Source organism: Mobula birostris, chromosome 15, assembly GCF_030028105.1.
Source record: "Mobula birostris isolate sMobBir1 chromosome 15, sMobBir1.hap1, whole genome shotgun sequence".
Lineage (NCBI taxonomy): Eukaryota > Metazoa > Chordata > Chondrichthyes > Myliobatiformes > Myliobatidae > Mobula > Mobula birostris.
Window position 1 is genome coordinate 52,773,673 of NC_092384.1, and position 18,464 is coordinate 52,792,136.

General features: G+C 36.7%; 1 protein-coding gene across 4 annotated transcripts in view; it reads right to left on the reverse strand.

The window, feature by feature from the left end:
- Positions 1–1,486: 1,486 nt before the first annotated feature.
- The window catches only part of nfat5b (nuclear factor of activated T cells 5b), a 210,357-nt gene continuing 193,379 nt past the window's right edge, over positions 1,487–18,464 (reverse strand). For 3 of the 4 annotated variants that reach the window (XM_072279813.1, XM_072279812.1, XM_072279811.1), the window contains 2 exons: positions 17,168–17,433; positions 1,487–10,782 (listed from right to left, as the gene is read on the reverse strand). In XM_072279813.1, the coding sequence (XP_072135914.1) occupies positions 17,168–17,433 (266 nt within the window). In that variant the 3' untranslated portion in view covers positions 1,487–10,782. The remainder of the gene's footprint in view (positions 10,783–17,167; positions 17,434–18,464) is intronic. The other variant, XR_011889267.1, reaches the window with a different exon arrangement.

Consider the following 18,464-nt stretch of genomic DNA (forward strand, 5'->3'; position numbering starts at 1 on the left):
CTAAATGTCTGTATGTTTTGCTACAGATATGATCCTGGGATAAAATATAATTGACGCATTCAGTTAAGTTCAATTCTTTATTGAAACAAAGATTTTTCTCTAATAAACACTGTCGTCTCCCTTTCTCTTCACCATTTACACCTTGGACTTCAACTACTGCACAGAGTCCTGTCATCTTCAGAAGTTTTCTGATGACTCTGCCATAGTTGGATGCATCAGCAAGGGAGATGAGGATGAGTACAGGGCTACGGTAGGAAACTTTGTCACATGGTGTGAGCAGAATTATCTGCAGCTTAATGTGAAAAAGACTAAGGAGCTGGTGGTAGACCTGAGGAGAGCTAAGGTACCGGTGACCCGTTTCTATCCAGGGGGTCAGTGTGGACATGGTGGAGGATTACAAATAATTGGGGATACGAATTGACAATAAACTGGACTGGTCAAAGAACACTGAGGCTGTCTACAAGAAGGGTCAGAGCCGTCTCTATTTCCTGAGGAGACTGAGGCCCTTTAACATCTGCTGGACGATACTGAGGATGTTTATGAGTCTGTGGTGGCCAGTGCTATCATGTTTGCTGTTGTGTGCTGGGGCAGCAGGCTGAGGGTAGCAGACACCTCAGAATCAACAAACTCATTCATAAGGCCAGTGATGTTGTGGGGATGGAGTTGGACTCTTTGATGGTGGTGTCTGAAAAGAGGATGCTGTCCAAGTTGCATGCCATCTTGGACAATGTCTCCCATCCACTACATAATGTACTGGGTGGGCACAGGAGTATATTCAGCCAGAGACTCATTCCACAGAGGTGCAACACGGAGCGTCATAGGAAGTCATTCCTGCCTGTGGCCATCAAACTTTACAACTCCTCCCTTGGAGGGTCAGACACCCTGAGCTAATAGGCTGGTCCTGGATTTACTTCCTGGCACTATTTACATATTACTATTCAACTATTTATGGTTTTATTACTATTTATTATTTATGGTGCAACTGTAACGAAAACAAATTTCCCCCGGGATCAATAAAGTATGACTATGACTATAAGTTCTGCAGATGCTAGAAATCCAAAGCAACACACACAAAAAGCTAGAGGAACTCAGCAGGTCAGGCAGCATCCATAGAAATGAACGGTCAATGTTTTGGACCAAGAGCTTTCTTCAGGGAGTGGAAAGGAAGGGAAAAGACACCGGAATAAAAAGATGGGGCGGGGAGGAGGACAGCTAGAAGGTGAAACCAGGTGGATGGGGAAGGTAAAGGGCTGGAAGGGAAGGAATGAATAGGAGCAATTATTGTGTGACCTATTTAAAATATCTTAATTTGATTAACTACGGTCCACATGGAAGTACTAAATATAAACAGTTCACTGCTGAAGAGCTGGAAGAATAGACTGAATCACTGAAAAATACAATTTCTATTTTTATAATCCTAATGTCACATTCTTAAAATGCAGTAGCATTTTAATTATATTCAGTGGTTATATAGAAACCCACACACTTAGGAGTTTATTTTTTTATTTATATAGATAGCAGCAATTTACAGAAATATAATTGCTAGAGTATACAAATATCCCAACAAAAGCAAAATATTTATTTAAATTCAACAGTTAAACATCTATGCGAGAAGTATCTCTCAAACCACCCACATCAGTGCTGTTAGTAAATGACTACTAAAGCATAACATCAGTAACACATTTCGATACTGATTTCACATCATAGCAGGAAAATTAAAAAGTAGGTTCAGTGGTTCAATGTGCAATATAACCAATGGCTTCAATTCTAAAGTGAGTTAATTAAACAGATGGAATCAAATCCAGTTTATAATTTACTGGCAATTTTCCTCTCAATGAGTGAGGAGAATGTTGGATTTCATCAACAATGATATTGGTTGAAAAATCCATATACCTTTGCTCTTAGTGCACTGACAAAAACTAGCAGGAGGACACCACTGTCTCTGCCATTGGTACTCCACTGCAGCTATCAGGAATGGTGAAATGTGATCTCTGATGGAAACTATGTTGATATAGCTTGACTACCATTGGCTGAGAAATTTTGTAAGTAAAATAAACACATCTGTCAATACAATGCCAGGGAAAAACACTGTTCAATATTTCCGGCAGTCACTTACCACAGATAGATCTGCTTGTTTGTACATTTCATATCTTATTGCTGGGAATTCCAATTTACCAAGTTCTACATTCAATGGTTTAACTCATTTTGAGAACATTATGTTAGGTGGGAAGTATGGATGAAATAATATCAGGAATAAATTCCAGCCAAGGCTTGAATGCCATCCATTGCATCTCAAGTACTGGTTAACGTGAATTTCAAAAATGGTGGATATTTCTGTTTTCAAGCTAATTAATTTCTAATTCTGGTTCAACAGATATAAAATATGTTTTCAAGACTGTGAAAACATTTAAGAGTCTGTATATACAATGCTACTTGCTGAGATGATTACTAAAGTACAAATGTTCTTTGAGTTACATCTTTACAATTATAACAGTTAATGGCTTATGTTAGTAATTTTAAAATGTTTAACATAATAAGCAGAAAGAGACTGTATAATTCACAATCCAATCATTGATTTGTTACTAAGGTGATTTTAATCTAAGCCTTTTGAAATAAATCTACACTGTTTAAAAATGCAAATTTTCTCCTTAAAATATTTATCTGTTGAAATGTTGAGATAACTTTTGTGGCAAAAAAAACCTTATTTCCAAACAATTAAGTATTTCAGAGCAACTACTTAATCCATTTTGTTTTTATAAGTTAAACTAGTTCCCCGTAAAGAAAGTATTGCTACTTTTACATACCAGACCTGTTCCTAAGAACACTCTATGCAATATATGTATTGGTTACAAGTTTTCATCTATCTATTTATTTATTGATTGAGATACAGCGCAGAATAGGCCCAACAATACCTTGATTTAATCCTAGCCTAATCACAAGACAATTTACAATGATTAATAACCTACCAACTGGTGCACCTTTGGATTGTGGAAGGAAACCGAAGCTCCCTACAGGCAGCAGTGGAAATTGAACCTGGGTTGCCTGTACTGTCAAGCATTGTGCTAAACACTACGCTACTGTGCCACCGGCAGAGAAAACCAAAAAGAGCAGAGAAAGTAATCCATTTTTTAATACAATTTCCCCATTATTTGGAGAAATATATCAAAGATTTGGACATATTTACATTGCGAGAAAAAAGATTTTCAGAAATTTTATCAATTTCTCTTATTCTTATTACACAATTAACCACTGAACCATTCCTTTAACATTAAAATCAAACATCATTGAGGCATTTTGTATATGCAATAATTATAAAAGTGAATATATACCGTCTGCCTTCATTTTAAGTGTGATTGGAGAGATGGCAAAAATTCGACAGACAAATTCTGCCTTGACAATGATAGAGTTGTTGAAACACCAAGAAAATTGGAGAATATTTCTCAGAAGGCAAAAATTGGCAGGGGAAAAATGTCTCTGAAAGATGAATGGTATGTAATGCTGAAGAAGAGTAGATATTTTGTTGTGCTGTATACGATCCAACTCTGTAATTGAAATATAGCATTTTTTTATGTTTGTTCATTAAATATGAAATTACTGTTTGAGTACTGAGTATTACTGCTATTTTGGTTTAAAACACTGCAGACTCACAAATCTACCAGTGCAATGCACTGTTTGTGAACTACCACCTGAAATCTTCTGCTAGAATGCTCCTGGTATATTGAATGAAGCAGTTATATTAAAATCTGTGGACTTCAGAAAAATATAAAAAACAGTTACTCTAGTAAAATATGTAAATCAAGAAATTGCAGATGCTGTAAATTTGAAATAAAGGCCAGGCTTCACCTTATCAGATATGCTCTCTCTATCTTATCAATGCCTCTCTCACCTCTGTAACTAACAAGTAACTTTTTTTTTCATTTTTTCTAATGAAGAGTTTTTGACCTTAAAAATTAACTGTTTCTTTGACTGCTGATAATGAGCGTTTCCAGCACTTCCCATTTTTATTACTGCCAAAATTTTTATTTATTGTAAAATATTTGTCCAAAGGACCTACAGTAATTTAGGACAAAGTTAAAAACTCTGGGACTTTTTTTGTTACTTTCTGCTAGATGTTGTGGGAGAGATCATGGAATTGGTGTTCCAATTTAAATTATATTTGCATTGCATTTGAATATGCAGAATATAAGGACAATTAAAGAGAGTTAATTAAAAGGATGTAAAGATTAATTCTTCAATTTGTACATCCTGTTGGAAGCTGATGAATGTCAACAGCCTCCAACAAGATGAACAGAATGTGCCAGCATTCTACAATCATGGTTCCTCTGTTGAAAATGTGGAATTTGATGACTACCTTACAATTAATAGAAAACCTCACCAGTGCTTTCTTTCCAAATGAAAAAAAAGCATATGAAAATGGAAATAAGTTTCACTAAACATTAATATGTTATGCCAATTTAATATGGGTGAATGAGAACAAAAGATTAGTGGACTTTAATTCTCATTTTCTTGAAAGAATAAAATTGGATGACTCATGCAAAACTTTGATTCAGATATTATTTACTTCCAGAACAATAGTTATTGATCATAAAGTTAAAGTGTCAGTAAAACTTTAAATTCAAATTAGAAATATTACAAGCAAGGAAGCTATTTTAATGCTCCTCGTTTGTCACATGACATGCCCATCAGTCCTAGTACTAAATACTTTTCATTTCACTGCCAATTTAATTAATTTTAGTTTAAATGCAAGATTAAATATTTACAAATTTCCTACTAGTTATTGTGTAGAAATATGAGTGATTCTCATTTTTTCAAAATTACCTATACAAAACCAGTAGAATATTTGCACATTTTGATTAGGTCATCTCAACAGAGTAGTACCAATAGGATGAATGAAAGTGAGGAAAAATATAAAAAACAGTAGTTATAATTTTATGGGTTGCTTGATAAATGTTGTTGTTTGCATCCCATCTTTTCTATCCACTAGATTTTTAATTAAAGGTTCATAAAAACAGAAGCGTTTAGTTGAATTATAATCTGTTCCATTAGTCTAATAATTGTGCCTTTTATTAGCAAAAACGAGAGCCTGGAAATGCAAACTCAAATCTTATATCAGAATTTTTAAGTGATCAAACAATATAGAAGTGACAGAACTAAAATCTGATATAAAGCTGGCTCAACTAAATTAAGTATGTTTTCGAAAAATCCAAGGAAAAACAAAAAGTCAAGAGATGCATAGTATTAATAACCATGCAGGTAAGAGCTGGCTACTGCATAGTATTAATAACCATGCAGCTGGCTACTGCAGATTTCAGTGGCATCCAAGGCTAAAGGGCTGTGGAACTAGAAAAGAGGAGTTGAGGGAGAGAGAGGGCTGGTGGTCACGGCCACATGAGGGATTGTCATTGGGAGGGCTGGGGGTAGGCACACTTAAACTTCACACTGGAAGAGATTTTCAGAAATGTGGTGCCACAAAGAAGTCCTCTGGAACAATGATAACATAATTAGCTCACTAAATTGGGTTAAGTCTTAAATAAAGAAACAAATCAATTTGATATGCAGCGTCAGCAACACTATAGTGTGTAAAATGAAGACATGCAATTGTTTCTAGGAACGTGAAATAATAAGTATTAACTGGATCGGTTATTGCAAAACAAAGAGACAGATTACAAGGAATCACTGAGAGGTCTAATTATATTGTGTTGAAATACACAACGAATTCAGGATTTTGTTCAGCAATATAAATTCACTTTTTTTTATTTAGACTGCTACTATGTGCACTAGCAGTAATGGAAACAAAGTAGTACAAGACCAATAATAGAATCATGGTAAATAGTGAACTCAAAATATGTCATTTAGATTTTTTATATGCATGTTTAGGTTTCAGCTCTGCTTCATGATAAAATGAACACTGGTGTGCTGAAATCTGAAAAATATTCCTATGTTCCTATTCACCATTTTCTGGTTATATTAATTCTCATGCAAAGGTATTTAAAAAGATATTTAGCCCTACTAGTTTACACTATGTCCCATAAATATTTGATTACCATTTAAAACATTTAAAATCATTCAAAAACAGTAGTAGCAAAAGTGCCAATCCAAACTCATTTTGACAAAGTCTCTCAGCCACCACAGAAATATGTGGTAAAGTTTATAATTTGATTGTACTCACTTAGTACAAATAACAAAATATTATGCCATTTCATATATATCTGTGTGAATGTATATATGCATGTATATATTTTATATACATACACACATACATATAAAAAATGCTGCTTTCCAAAAAATGAAACATACATTAGATATAAACCATCCAAATTTGAATAGAAATTCTGTATTTAAAATTACTGACCTAAAAGCTGGTCAGGCAGCTGAAGCTCCCTTCATAACAAGTAAAGACCGTACCACCGAAAACATCTTCAGTGCCTCTTAAGGAAGAGAAGTAGCTGCTTAAAGTTTTTGCATGGCTCAAAATGTGCACAGTAAGAAAATAGTTTAAATATTTACAGTAAACAGAAAAGAAATATACAATTGAATGACTTTTCATAAACATAAATACTTAAAAGTAGTACTGTGGACAGTTGACAGAGAAAAAAAATCACTGACACATTAAAGGGAATCAATGGTCACAATATTAGCTGAATAAAGTGCTGGAAATTCCATTATTAGAGCATGTTTACTTTGATTTCAACCAAAAGCTCATCTTTCCAAAGGAAAGTTAGCTGTTTCATTTACATTATCCAGCTCATCCCAGTGGAAGTGTTAACAGAGTGCAGCAAAAATGAAAAGCCAGGTCATATTTTGGTTAACATATTGACCTATGAAGGATTGTTAAATATCCATTTCAGTTTCATATTGATATGTTTGTCTTTTTTATTTTGCATACAATGTGCATCATATCCACTTTCTCTAAAGAAGTTTAATCATTAGATCTAGGTGGATACCAATCATTTTTTAGTGTTAAGAACCTGCGAAATAGTAGTTAAATTTTAAAGAAAGATCTTTCATAATGGTGATGGGTTATATTTAATGGACAGGTGTCTTCAATGGGATTTCCCCCTCCCACTTCTTCCAAGATATCTAATAATGATACCTTTTAACAAGGGAACCTGTACCTTAATACTGACTGGTGACATGATGTTAAACTAACATTTATCTGTATCAAAAAGTGTAATATTTACATTAGGTCTGCACAATACTTATAAAGCTATTAAATGTTTACTTACAACTAGAAAAGTATAAAGCTATTGAATACATCCAAACTTTGGTTTACATCAACATTAAAACATTTAATACTGTATCTAAATCAAATTTTAGTTTGCATTTCTAAGAGCAAATGCAAAAATGTCACTATACTACAACATCAAAGTTCAAATATTGGATTTAGGAAAGAAAAATGTTCCCATTCACCTGTCCATTGTGTTTCAAAGTCAATCAGCTTTCTAGATAATAGCGAATTATACTGTAGGTACATTCTTAGATTCAGATTATGAATCCTTCACATATACAGATTCACAATTATTTTCCTGTAAAAACTGATGTTCTCACTACTACTGAAAGTCAGGAAACCACATCCTACTCATCACATGCAAAAGAAAATTTTGCAAGTTTGATTAAAATATTCATTTAAGTAACTAGATAAAATTACAACTCTATCAGTAGTACAACTTAACAGGAATATCAAAATACTGGGAATGCCAAAGGGTCTAATGGTTTTGTTTCTAAGATATTGATTAGATTATTATATTGGGGGTCATATATGAAACAAGCACATAGTCCTCTGATTAGAATAGGCATTTGGTCATAATTTTTCTAAAAATTATGGAGAATGATGCTTTAAGAAATTGAAAAAGGCAGCACCAATCACATCTGAATAAGAGTTCCAAAATAAAGAGTCTGTGTCTTTAAGTATCTTGACATGCTTGAGGGTTTCTTGAAGAGATCACTCCATAAATCACTGCATTCATTAATGTAGGTCACACTGCTCAATATTTGGAGAATATACAGGTCTCACTGTTAGACCTTCTGATTGTTCAATTTAAGTATGTAATGGGTTTATCTCGGGCTGTCATTGGTATGAACACGTATAGTATTCATCCTATTCCTCAATATCAATCATGGACATTCAATCTAAGTCAGAAGTTCCGTACCATACCACCTGTAATTGCTGGGCAGGACTGACATATATTCAACCTAATGATCCCAGATTAGGAAAGGTGCAATCTTCACAAGTGGTACATACAGATATTGCCATCAATGTATGTGCTTTCTGGACAGACCAAGGTAGCAGATCTTTATGATCCTGTCTACATGAAGAGCGGTGGTCCTTAGTATTTTAACATTTATCACAGTCCAATCAGCATCTATAGTGTTCTGATGTCAAAAGTTTAAAACTGTGCCTCCTGCTTCTTCAACAACAAAATTAGTGGACAGATGGTCTTAAAATTCATATTAACTAGCAAACAGAAAAGGGAATTTACTGGTCGTTTTCTAATCAAGATAGAGACGTACCCAACCGAGTAAATTGATTACTTAATTGCTGCCTGATAGACCGTCCTCTGTTAATGGGTAGAAAGGTCACTTCTTTGATTGCAGTTACAAGACTGTCAGAAAGATAACATTTACCTCTATGTGAAACAAGGTTGCAGGCAATGAATACAAAACCAGAGATTTCAGGTTTAAAATTAACAGCAAAGGAAAACTAGAGATTAGACTTCTTTTCCCTTTACAATCTAGCATGTACACATGTACACGCAATAAGCAGTGAGCTGACTGTGAGAAAAGGATTGGAAATAACAAGGAAGAGTCATAATTAATTTCAGTTGGATCAAAAATAATGATCCAGAAATCAGTAACAATGATGCCTTTATAACACCCGAACATGCTATGTCACCTATTATATTAATTAAGTGACTTCTTGCTAACAGTAAGGCGAGGTTTCTACAATGGATACATCAGGACCAGCACATTTTGGCCTAATTAAGCAGCTGCCCCAGTTAGCTGAAGTTTCATGGAAATAGTTAAAAATGCATAATAAATTCAAACCACCATTTAACTGAAAACAAATTATGAATTTAAATAAAATACAAATCAGAACACTACCAATACTACAATGTTATAAAATGGTGTGTTAATTCCCAATATTTATTGATGGAAGAATTCATCCAGAGTAGTCTGCTGTGTTCTTTCAACTGACTGTAAATGAACAAAATCACTGCAGACACCGAGTGTAGATAATGGCCTGCCTTCATACTATGTTTTTGACTATTGCATCCTCTAAATCTTCATTTTCATTGTAACATTCAAGATTGTGATACCTTCAAATTCCATTTTCACTCCCAGCTGTTTCTGGCATCTCTAAGCCTAAATGATTGAAACTACAGTGAGCAAAACTGTTCTGAACTGTCTTACAGCTTATTTCTTGCCAAGTATCAGTGACAAAAATCATTGCTTTTTGAACACAAACACAGGTAACTGATGCAATTTAAAAGTTGTTAGTTCTAAGCATGGTGCCGTGTCTAATGGCCTCATAAATGCACAATTGCTTATTAAAAACCTTTTGGCAAGCCTCCTGTCCCAATTAAGCAGCACAGTGTCCCAAATAAACGAAGGAAATCCCAGCTATTTTCTCAATTAAGTTTTTGTTCTTTACGAGTTGTCCCAAATAAGCAGATTCCCCAATTAACTGATGGCCCAATTAATTGGAATCCATTGTATTCTATTATTTGCCAGTTATTTTTCATGGAGTCAGTGAGCTCCATTCATTTCATTTGTAATTGAAGTTTCTTACTAGGATTATGAGTAACGCTTTACTCTTGTTATGGGGAAAAAAAACACACAATGCCAATGTCAAGACAGGATCCAATACAAAGCTCACCATATATTTAGCCAAATAAATAGAACTGAATTCTGTAGCTATTTGAGGAAGAATAGAGAGATTATCAACCTCTTCCAGATCCTTTTTGTTATGTCCAATGTTTGCTGTCATTATAACTGAAACATTTTCCAGGATAGACACAGATTTGAAATTCATCTGTCTGGTTGCAGACTGTCTTCATTATTGCTATACTATAGATTCTACTTATGCAGGCAGACTTTTGTGGCTCCTGATCAACGCTGAATCTTAGTCATGGGTCGTGATGACACATTGCATAATGGATTTACATATTTGAGATAAAGTTGATAAAGAGACGATGGGATAGAAACTAATCCATGACCTCTAAACACACATACATTGAAACGATGGCACATTGTACCATTCTGAAATTTAATGAATTTGAATTTCAGAAGCTGTACAGCACACAACTGCCACTATATATGCACGTTTAGCACAAGTAGCTGATAAGTGTTATGTTCTGTCTAAACAAGCTTTCCTAATATATTGTTAGTAATCTTAATTTTTTGCTGAGTGTTAATCAGCATGACTTAATGAAAACCTTTGTAATAATGTCAACATATTCAAATTTAAGAGGGAGCTGGCTAATTGTAGATATGCACTCTGTCAGATGCACCTTCCACAGTGGAATGCAAACAAGAAAACATCATTAAAAATCTGGATTTATGCACTCAAAGTGCAATGAATAAAGAATTTAAGCTTCATGATTTAAAATATAGGTCAAGGACAGGTTTAAAAGCTGAAATGGATACAAGGAATATCAATACTTTAACTTTCCCTTCATGGTACAGTCACATAATTCAATTTTCCCTTCATATGACAGCATTCTGGTTTCACACAAGTTTGACATTTCTTCACATCTTCTTGAATATGTACCATATGAATACCTAGGAATAAATAAAAAGTTACTGTTCATCATGAATGATTATAATCAATTATTAAATATACAGAACAGAAAATCAGTTGAAATAAATGATTTACATCATATAATATTTAGTGCATATATATCACATTCATTATAGTTTCAACCTTTCAACTGTATTTTACACTTTTCATTTTTCTGAGTGCTTCACATCCAAGGAAGATATCACTGGCAAAATTTTCTGCTGTTATTTACATTGAGTGTTTACATAGAGTAAAATTATTACTATCCATATTCAATTTGTACATCTCAGAATCATGAATTCAAACATTATATTACTGTACTTATACGGAGAAGATCGATTTTAGCAGTTCCAATAACGACACAGAAGCAGCTGCTTGATATACCAGGGGTGATTGATAAGTTTGTGGCCTAAGGTAGAAGGGGATGAGTTATTAAACACAAAATAATCTGCAGATGCTGGGGTCAAAGCAACACTCACAACACGCTGGAGGAACTCAGCAGGTCGGGCAGCATCCGTGGAAACGTCGACTGATTGTTTCCACGGATGCTGCCCGAACTGCTGAGTTCCTCCAGCGTGTTGTGAGTGTTGGGATGAGTTATTAACTTCAAAACTTTCTGCATAACCACTCAAAGAGTTGAACTGCATGTGCATGTAAAGAAAGCTATATAACTCATCTCCTTCTACCGTAGGCCACAAACTTATCAATCACCCCCGCTGCGGGCACTTTCTGGAAGTCCAAGATCCGTATGCTCCACGACTGCTGGACTAAGTGTGTAAATGTAGGAGGGGACTATGTTGAAAAGTAATTGTGCTAGGTTTTCTGAAATTGACTCCTTCTACCTTAGACCACAAACGTATCAATCACCCCTTGTAAAACCCCGAATCGCCGAATCAATTTAAGATGCAAGTCTAAATTAAGAATAGGATGTAGTTTGTCACCTTTACTCTCCAAGATGTTTTATTACAACATGATACTTTGTTTCAGTGATCCTATGATCACTTGTGAGTGACCATTTCAGATGGTTTAAAGAAAAATGGATTCTTAGAAAGATGAAGCAATATATAAAATTAGAATGCAATACAATTAATCTGATTGAGATGAAGCTGTGAAAAAAATGGTAAAATTAGTTTGCTAACTTACATCCCAATGTAACAATTAGTAAGTAGAAACTCAGTTTTGAACTACTGGATCAGGGACAATAATTAAAACATTACTTTCAAATGGGTTTAAAACTACATTTTAAAGGCTAAGTTGTATTAATTGAAATATGTTACATCAAAGGGAGTGAGAGCAAGGAAAATTAGTGCAAAGACAAAACTGAGGAACTTTTAAATGAATGTACAAAGCATTAAAACAAGGTGGATGAATTAATGCGCAAATAGAAATGTATATGATTTTCTTTAGCATTTGTCACGAAAAGCCCAAGGAATTGAATATTTCTGGACTATTGGAAGAGATAGGCAAAATAGAAAAGGAGTTGTGGATGCCCTGATATTAAAAGAAAATATGATTATAGTAATAGAGAGACTAAGGATTCACTGAGTAAATCCAGTAGTAGAATTGTGGTGGAGCAAATAAAAAGTACATAGATTAACAAACATTGGTAAGGATTCTGTATAGCTGCCCGAATATCAATGGTAAGAAAGGGGGTTGTGTAAACAAGAATATAAGAGATGCATGTCACAGAACTAAGGTTTCAGAATCCAGTAAAGGAAGACCAAAGCACTAATGAGGAACAAAAAAGTAGTAATTATATTGGGAAATAAGTAAATGCACAGAAATGATCCCATATCTGTGTTTCACTCTCTTGAAGAAGTAGAAAAATGCAGAATAATCAAGCATCTTAAAGATTAGCATTTATAAAAGGAACAGTGTTGGAGAAATGAATGGGACTGAAAGGTGACATTTCTGGAATGTGATGATCAGCACTGTAGGGTTTTAAGATCATAAGACATAGGAGCAGAGTTAGGCCATTCAACCCATCAAGTCTGCTCTGCCATTCAATTATGACTGGTCATTTTTTCCCCTCCTCAGCCCCACTCCCCATAACCTTTGATGCCATGTCCAATCAAGAAACCATCAATAATCTCTGCCTTAAATATGCCCAATAACCTGGCCTCCATAGCTGCCTGTGGATTCACCATCCTCTGGAGAAAGAAATTTTCCTGCATCTCTGTTTTAAATGTACACCCCTCTATCCTGAGGCTGTGCCCTCTTGTCCTAGCCTCCCCCACCATGGGAAACATCCTTTCTACATCTACACTGCGTAGGTCTTTCAACATTTAAAAGGTTTCAATGAAACCCCACCTCAACCTTCTAAATTCCAGTGAGTAGAACATTCCTTGTATGATAACACTTACAAATTTCCTTGGATTATGGAACATTCCATAGAACTGAATATAGTGAATATAGTCTGCATACTTCAGAAAGGAGGGAGAGAAAACAGCTAACCTAACAGCAGTAGTTGGAAAAATGCTGAATATATTATTAAGAAGTTAAAAAGCCATTTGGTCAATAACAAAATTGGGCTGAGTCAATATGAAATTGTACAAGGTAAATCACATTTGGAAAAACCTGTTGGAATCTTACACATCTACCTAGCAAAATGAATAAGGGAAAACCGAGTGCATTTGTTAATGTGTCAACAAACAAGATTACTAAACAAAATTACTGTACAAAGGATAAGAAACAACTATGAATCAAAATTGCTTAATGGATAAAAAAAAACAAATAGAAGGAATAGAGGGGTAATTTTTGGGCAGGATGATGTGACCAGTGACATGGAAGAGCAATGCTGGGGCTCCAGCTATTTACAATCTTTACATACAAGTATAATGACAGACTGGATGGTGAAGAAATTGCCTGCAGGTGAGATAGCAAAGAGTCATGGTAGAATGTTGTTTATCCAGACTGCAGAAAAATAGAGTTGTGTTTCCCAGTTTCTGTTCCAAGACCAGAGCTTTAGATTTTCACAGATGACACAACACTTGCAGTAAAAGATTGGTGAAATAAGCAGATAGGTAGCACAATAAATATAATATGGAGAACTGCAAATATTTTGGCAGAATGAATGAGATAACATAGACAAAATTGCAGCGTTCTTAAATGGGTGCAAGAACTTATCACCCTGTTTCTAAATTTTTGACAATGATCAGAGAAAAAGCTGAAAGATCTTAGGGTACATAAGTAACCCAGACCAGATGAACTGCACGCTATGGTTCTGAAAGAGGTAGTGGTAGAGATCGTGGAAGGATTAGTAATGAACCTTCAAAAATTATTGTACTCTGGCATGGGTGCCAGAGGACTGGAAAACTGCAAATGTCACTGCACTCTTTAACAAAGGAGGAAGGCAGCAGAAAATTAATTATAGATCAGTTAGCCTGACCTCAGTAGTTGGGAAGACGTTGGAGGCAATTGTTAAGGCTGAGGTTATGGAGTACTTGGTGACAATAGGACAAAGTCACCATGGTTTCATTTAGAGAAAATCTTGCCTGACAAACCTGTTGGAATTCTTTGAGGAGATTACGCATAGGATAGATAAACAGGATGCAGTGGATGTTGTATATTTGGTCTTTCACAAAGTATTTGACAAGGTGCCACACGAGGCTGCTTACCAAGTTAACAGCCCATGATATGCTGTATATCTATGATTTAGACGATGGAATAGATGGAGGGACAGGTGGTGTTGAGGAAACAGGTAGGCTGCAGAAGGACTTAGATTAGGAGAATGGGCAAGAGTGGTAAATAAATTAAAATTGTATGGTCATACACTTTGGTAGTAGGAATAACTGTGCAGACTATTTTCTAAATGGGGAGCAAACACAAAAATCTGAGATGCAAAGGGACTTGAAAGTCCTTGTGCAGAACACCCTAAAGGTTAACTTGCAGGCTGAGTTGGTGGTAAGGAAGGCAAATGCAATGTTAGCATTCATTTCAAGAGATCAAGAATACAAGAGCAAGGATGTGATGCTGAGGCTTTATAAGGCACTGGTGAGGTTTCACCTTGAATATTGTGAACAGTTTTGGGCTCCTCATCTCAGAAAAGATGTACTGGCATTGGACAGGGTTCAGAGGAGGTTCACTAAGATCATTCTGGGAGTGAAAGGGTTATCATACGAGGAATGTTTGATAGCTCTGTGTCTGTACTCGCTGGAGTTTTGAAGGTTGGGGGAGGGGAAAATCTCACTGAAATCTTTCGAATGTTGTAAGGCCTAGACAGAGTTGATGTGGAAAGGATGTTTCCCATGGTGGGGGAGTCGAGGACAAGAGGGCACAGCCTCAGAATACAGGTGTATCCATTTAAAAAAGTGATGCAGAGTGATGCCTGAGGGTGGTGAATTTGTGGAATTTATTACCACAGGCAGCTGTGGACGCCAGGTCATTGGTGGTGTTTAAGGCAGAGCTTGACAGGTTCTTGATTGGACACACATTAAAGGTTATGGGAGAAGGCTGGGGAGTGGATCAGCCATGATTAAATGGCACAGCAGACTCGATGGGCCAAATGGCCTAATTCTGCCATTATTCTTCAACATAATGGTTTTATGTTGAGAAAATGGTTAGTAAAGTAAATGTGGCCCAGGGCACTTGAGTATTAAAAGTGGGACAACAGGGAGCTAAACAGTTATTGGGCTACAATTGGAGTACTATTTCCAGTTTTGATCACCAAATTTCAGCAAGGGCATCAAGGTCATAACGCAGGTACAGAAAAGATGTACTAAAATTGTTTCAGACATGATGGATTTTAGCTACATGATTGGAATCTGGGATTTCCTCCTTCTTCAGAGAAGTTAAACAATGATTTGGAAAATGAGTACAAGATCATGAAGGGTTTAGATGGGATAAATAGAGAGAAAAAGTTTTCCTAGCAGCACACACAAAATGCTGGAGGAACTCTGAAGGCCAGGCAGCATCTATGGAAAAGAGTAGAGTCGACGTTTCGGGCCGAGACGCTTCGGCAGGACTGAGAAAAAAAAGCTGAGGAGTAGATTTAAAAGGCGGGGGGGGGGAGGGGAGAGAGAAATACCAGGTTAAAGGTGAAACCTGAATGGGGAGGGATGAAGTTAAGAACTGGAAGTTGTTTGGTGAAAGTGATACAGGGCTGGAGAAGGGGGAGTCTGATAGAAGAGGACTGAAGGCCATGGAGAAAGAAAAGGCGGGGGGGGTGGGGAAGAACACCAAAGGGAGGTGATGGGCAGGCAAGGAGATAAGGAGATGGGGAATGATGAAGAAGGGGGGCAGGGACATTACCAGAAATTTGAGAAGTCGATGTTCACGCCATCAGGTTGGAGGGTATTCAGATGGAACATTAAGTGTTGTTCCTCCAGCCTGAGTGTGGCCTCATCATGACAGTGGAGGAGGCCATGGATAAACATATCAGAATGGGAATGAGAAGTGGAATTAAAATGGGTGGTCACTGGGAGATCCTGCTTTTTCTAATGGGCGGAGCACAGGTGCTCAGCGAAGCAGTCTCCCAATCTACACTCGGTCTGACCGATATACAGGAGGCCATAATGGGAATACCAGATACAGTGCATGACCCCAACAGACTCACAGGTGAAGCGTCGCCTCACTTGGAAGGACTGCTTGGGGCTCTGAATGGTAGTGAGGGAGGAGGTGCAGGGGCAGGTGTAGCACTTATTCCACTTGCAAGGATAAGCACCAGGAGGGAGATCAGTGGGGAGGGACGAATGGACAAGGGGGTTGCGTAGTGAGCAACCCCTGCGGAAAGCAGAAAGTGGGGCGGGGGGAGGGAAAGATGCACCTGGCAGTGGGGTCCCGTTGGAGATGGCGAAAGTTACAGAGAATTATGCGTTGGATATGGAGGCTGGTAGGGTAGTAGTGAGGACAAGAGGAACCCTATCCCTGGTGGGAGGATGGGGTGAAAGCAGTTGTGCGTGAAAAGGAAGCGATGCAGTTGAGGGCAGCGTTGATCGTGGAGGAAGGAAAGCCCCTTCCTTTGAAGGAGGAGGAGGTTTTTCTCTCTCCTCTAACCTTTTAAATCTACTCCTCAGCTTTTTTTCTCCAGTCCTGCTGAAGGGTCTTGACCTGAAACATCGTCTGTACTTTTTTCCATAGATGCTGCCTGGCCTGCTGAGTTCCTCCAGCATTTTGTATGTGTTGCTTAGATTTTCAGCATCTGCAGATATTCTCTTGTTTGTGAAAAGGTTTTCCTTATCAGATGGCTCAACTTTTAAGAGGGAGGTATAAATTCTGGGGATGTTTTCCACGCAGTAAGTGCAGGGGTTGTGAAATAGACAATCTGGAAAAATTATATGTTACATCTGCATGTACATACCTAATTCAAAATTCAAGGCTGTGGCTAAAACATAGCTTTTATTTATTCATCACTAGAGCATCTTGGCATAGTACCCAAATTTCTCCTACCTATGGATTAAAAGAGCTGCTGATGCTTCTTCCCTGGTTCTGTAATGAGACAAGGATGTCATCGATTTTTTCCATGTTCTGTTCAGTAGGAATGGTTGATGATAGTTGCCTTGAATCAGTCATCTGCTGTGAGAGAAGTGGAGAAACCGCTTGTCCCTCATTCTGTGCTTGCCCTGACTGGTTTATCACAAGCAGTTGATCAGACATAGGCGGTCCACTTGGACATTGCTGAGACACATTTGTTATGCTCATCAATTGTCTGCAATCTGTGTTTTAAAAAAAAAAGTAATCTGAGTATACCTTTGTGTGTATCAAAAATAAGTGCTGTACTTCCTCACTTTAAGATCTGCAGACATTTTTATACATTCCAAAACCAATGGCTGAGTCTTGAAGAACTTAAGAAACAGTTGCAAATATTGATCATACAGCTTTTGGTGTTTGTACTGTTAATCTTCAATTAAACTTTCCCAACCAAATCCCAAATCTCATTCTCTTGGATTCAAAAAACCTATCAATCTCAAATACAAACAAAAATTGCTGGGAATACCACAGATGGTAACATGGTTAACATTTCTAGTTTAAAACCTTTCTTAGGAAAGGAAAAAGTTAGAGATCAAAGTTGCAGAGAAGGGGGCAACAGAGAGAACAAAGGGAATATTGATGACAGGGCAGAAATTTCAAGAGACTAAATGACAAGTGGCAATGGTACTGGCTGAGGCGGAGTGGTCATTAGTCTTTCCTGTTTGTATTAGGATGGATATGACCCTATAACATTAACTCAATTGAAGAAATAAAAATTCAAAGTCTCCACTTATCAGAGATGCTGGAAGTTTAACTAACTTTCCATCAGTTGCAGAAGTGCAAAACCCAAAATCTGCAGCTGAGCAAGAACATAACCACCCTTAAAACCTGAAGATTCTTCTGCATTCTTTATTTTGGATTCTTTCTTGAAGTTCAGTATTCACATTTCCTAGAGTGAATGACTATGATTGGTTTTAGACTGTAAGGACTAAGTGACAACATGGTGCTGATTGCTTCTGTTGCCTGAGAATTCTGCTCCACTCTGTGATGACAGCAGAAAAAACAGTAGTATTATACTGCCACATGATCATGAATTTAATGAGTGAATGAGTTTAATATGTTAATGACGATACTAACTCCGAACTCTGGAGTCAAAACCCTGAATCAGAGCTCATGTAGAAGATCTTACATCAACCTGATTACTAATGTGTCAATATATGATACACTGGATGATGATGATGATGCTGATGAGATTTTGGCATGATTCCAATCTCAG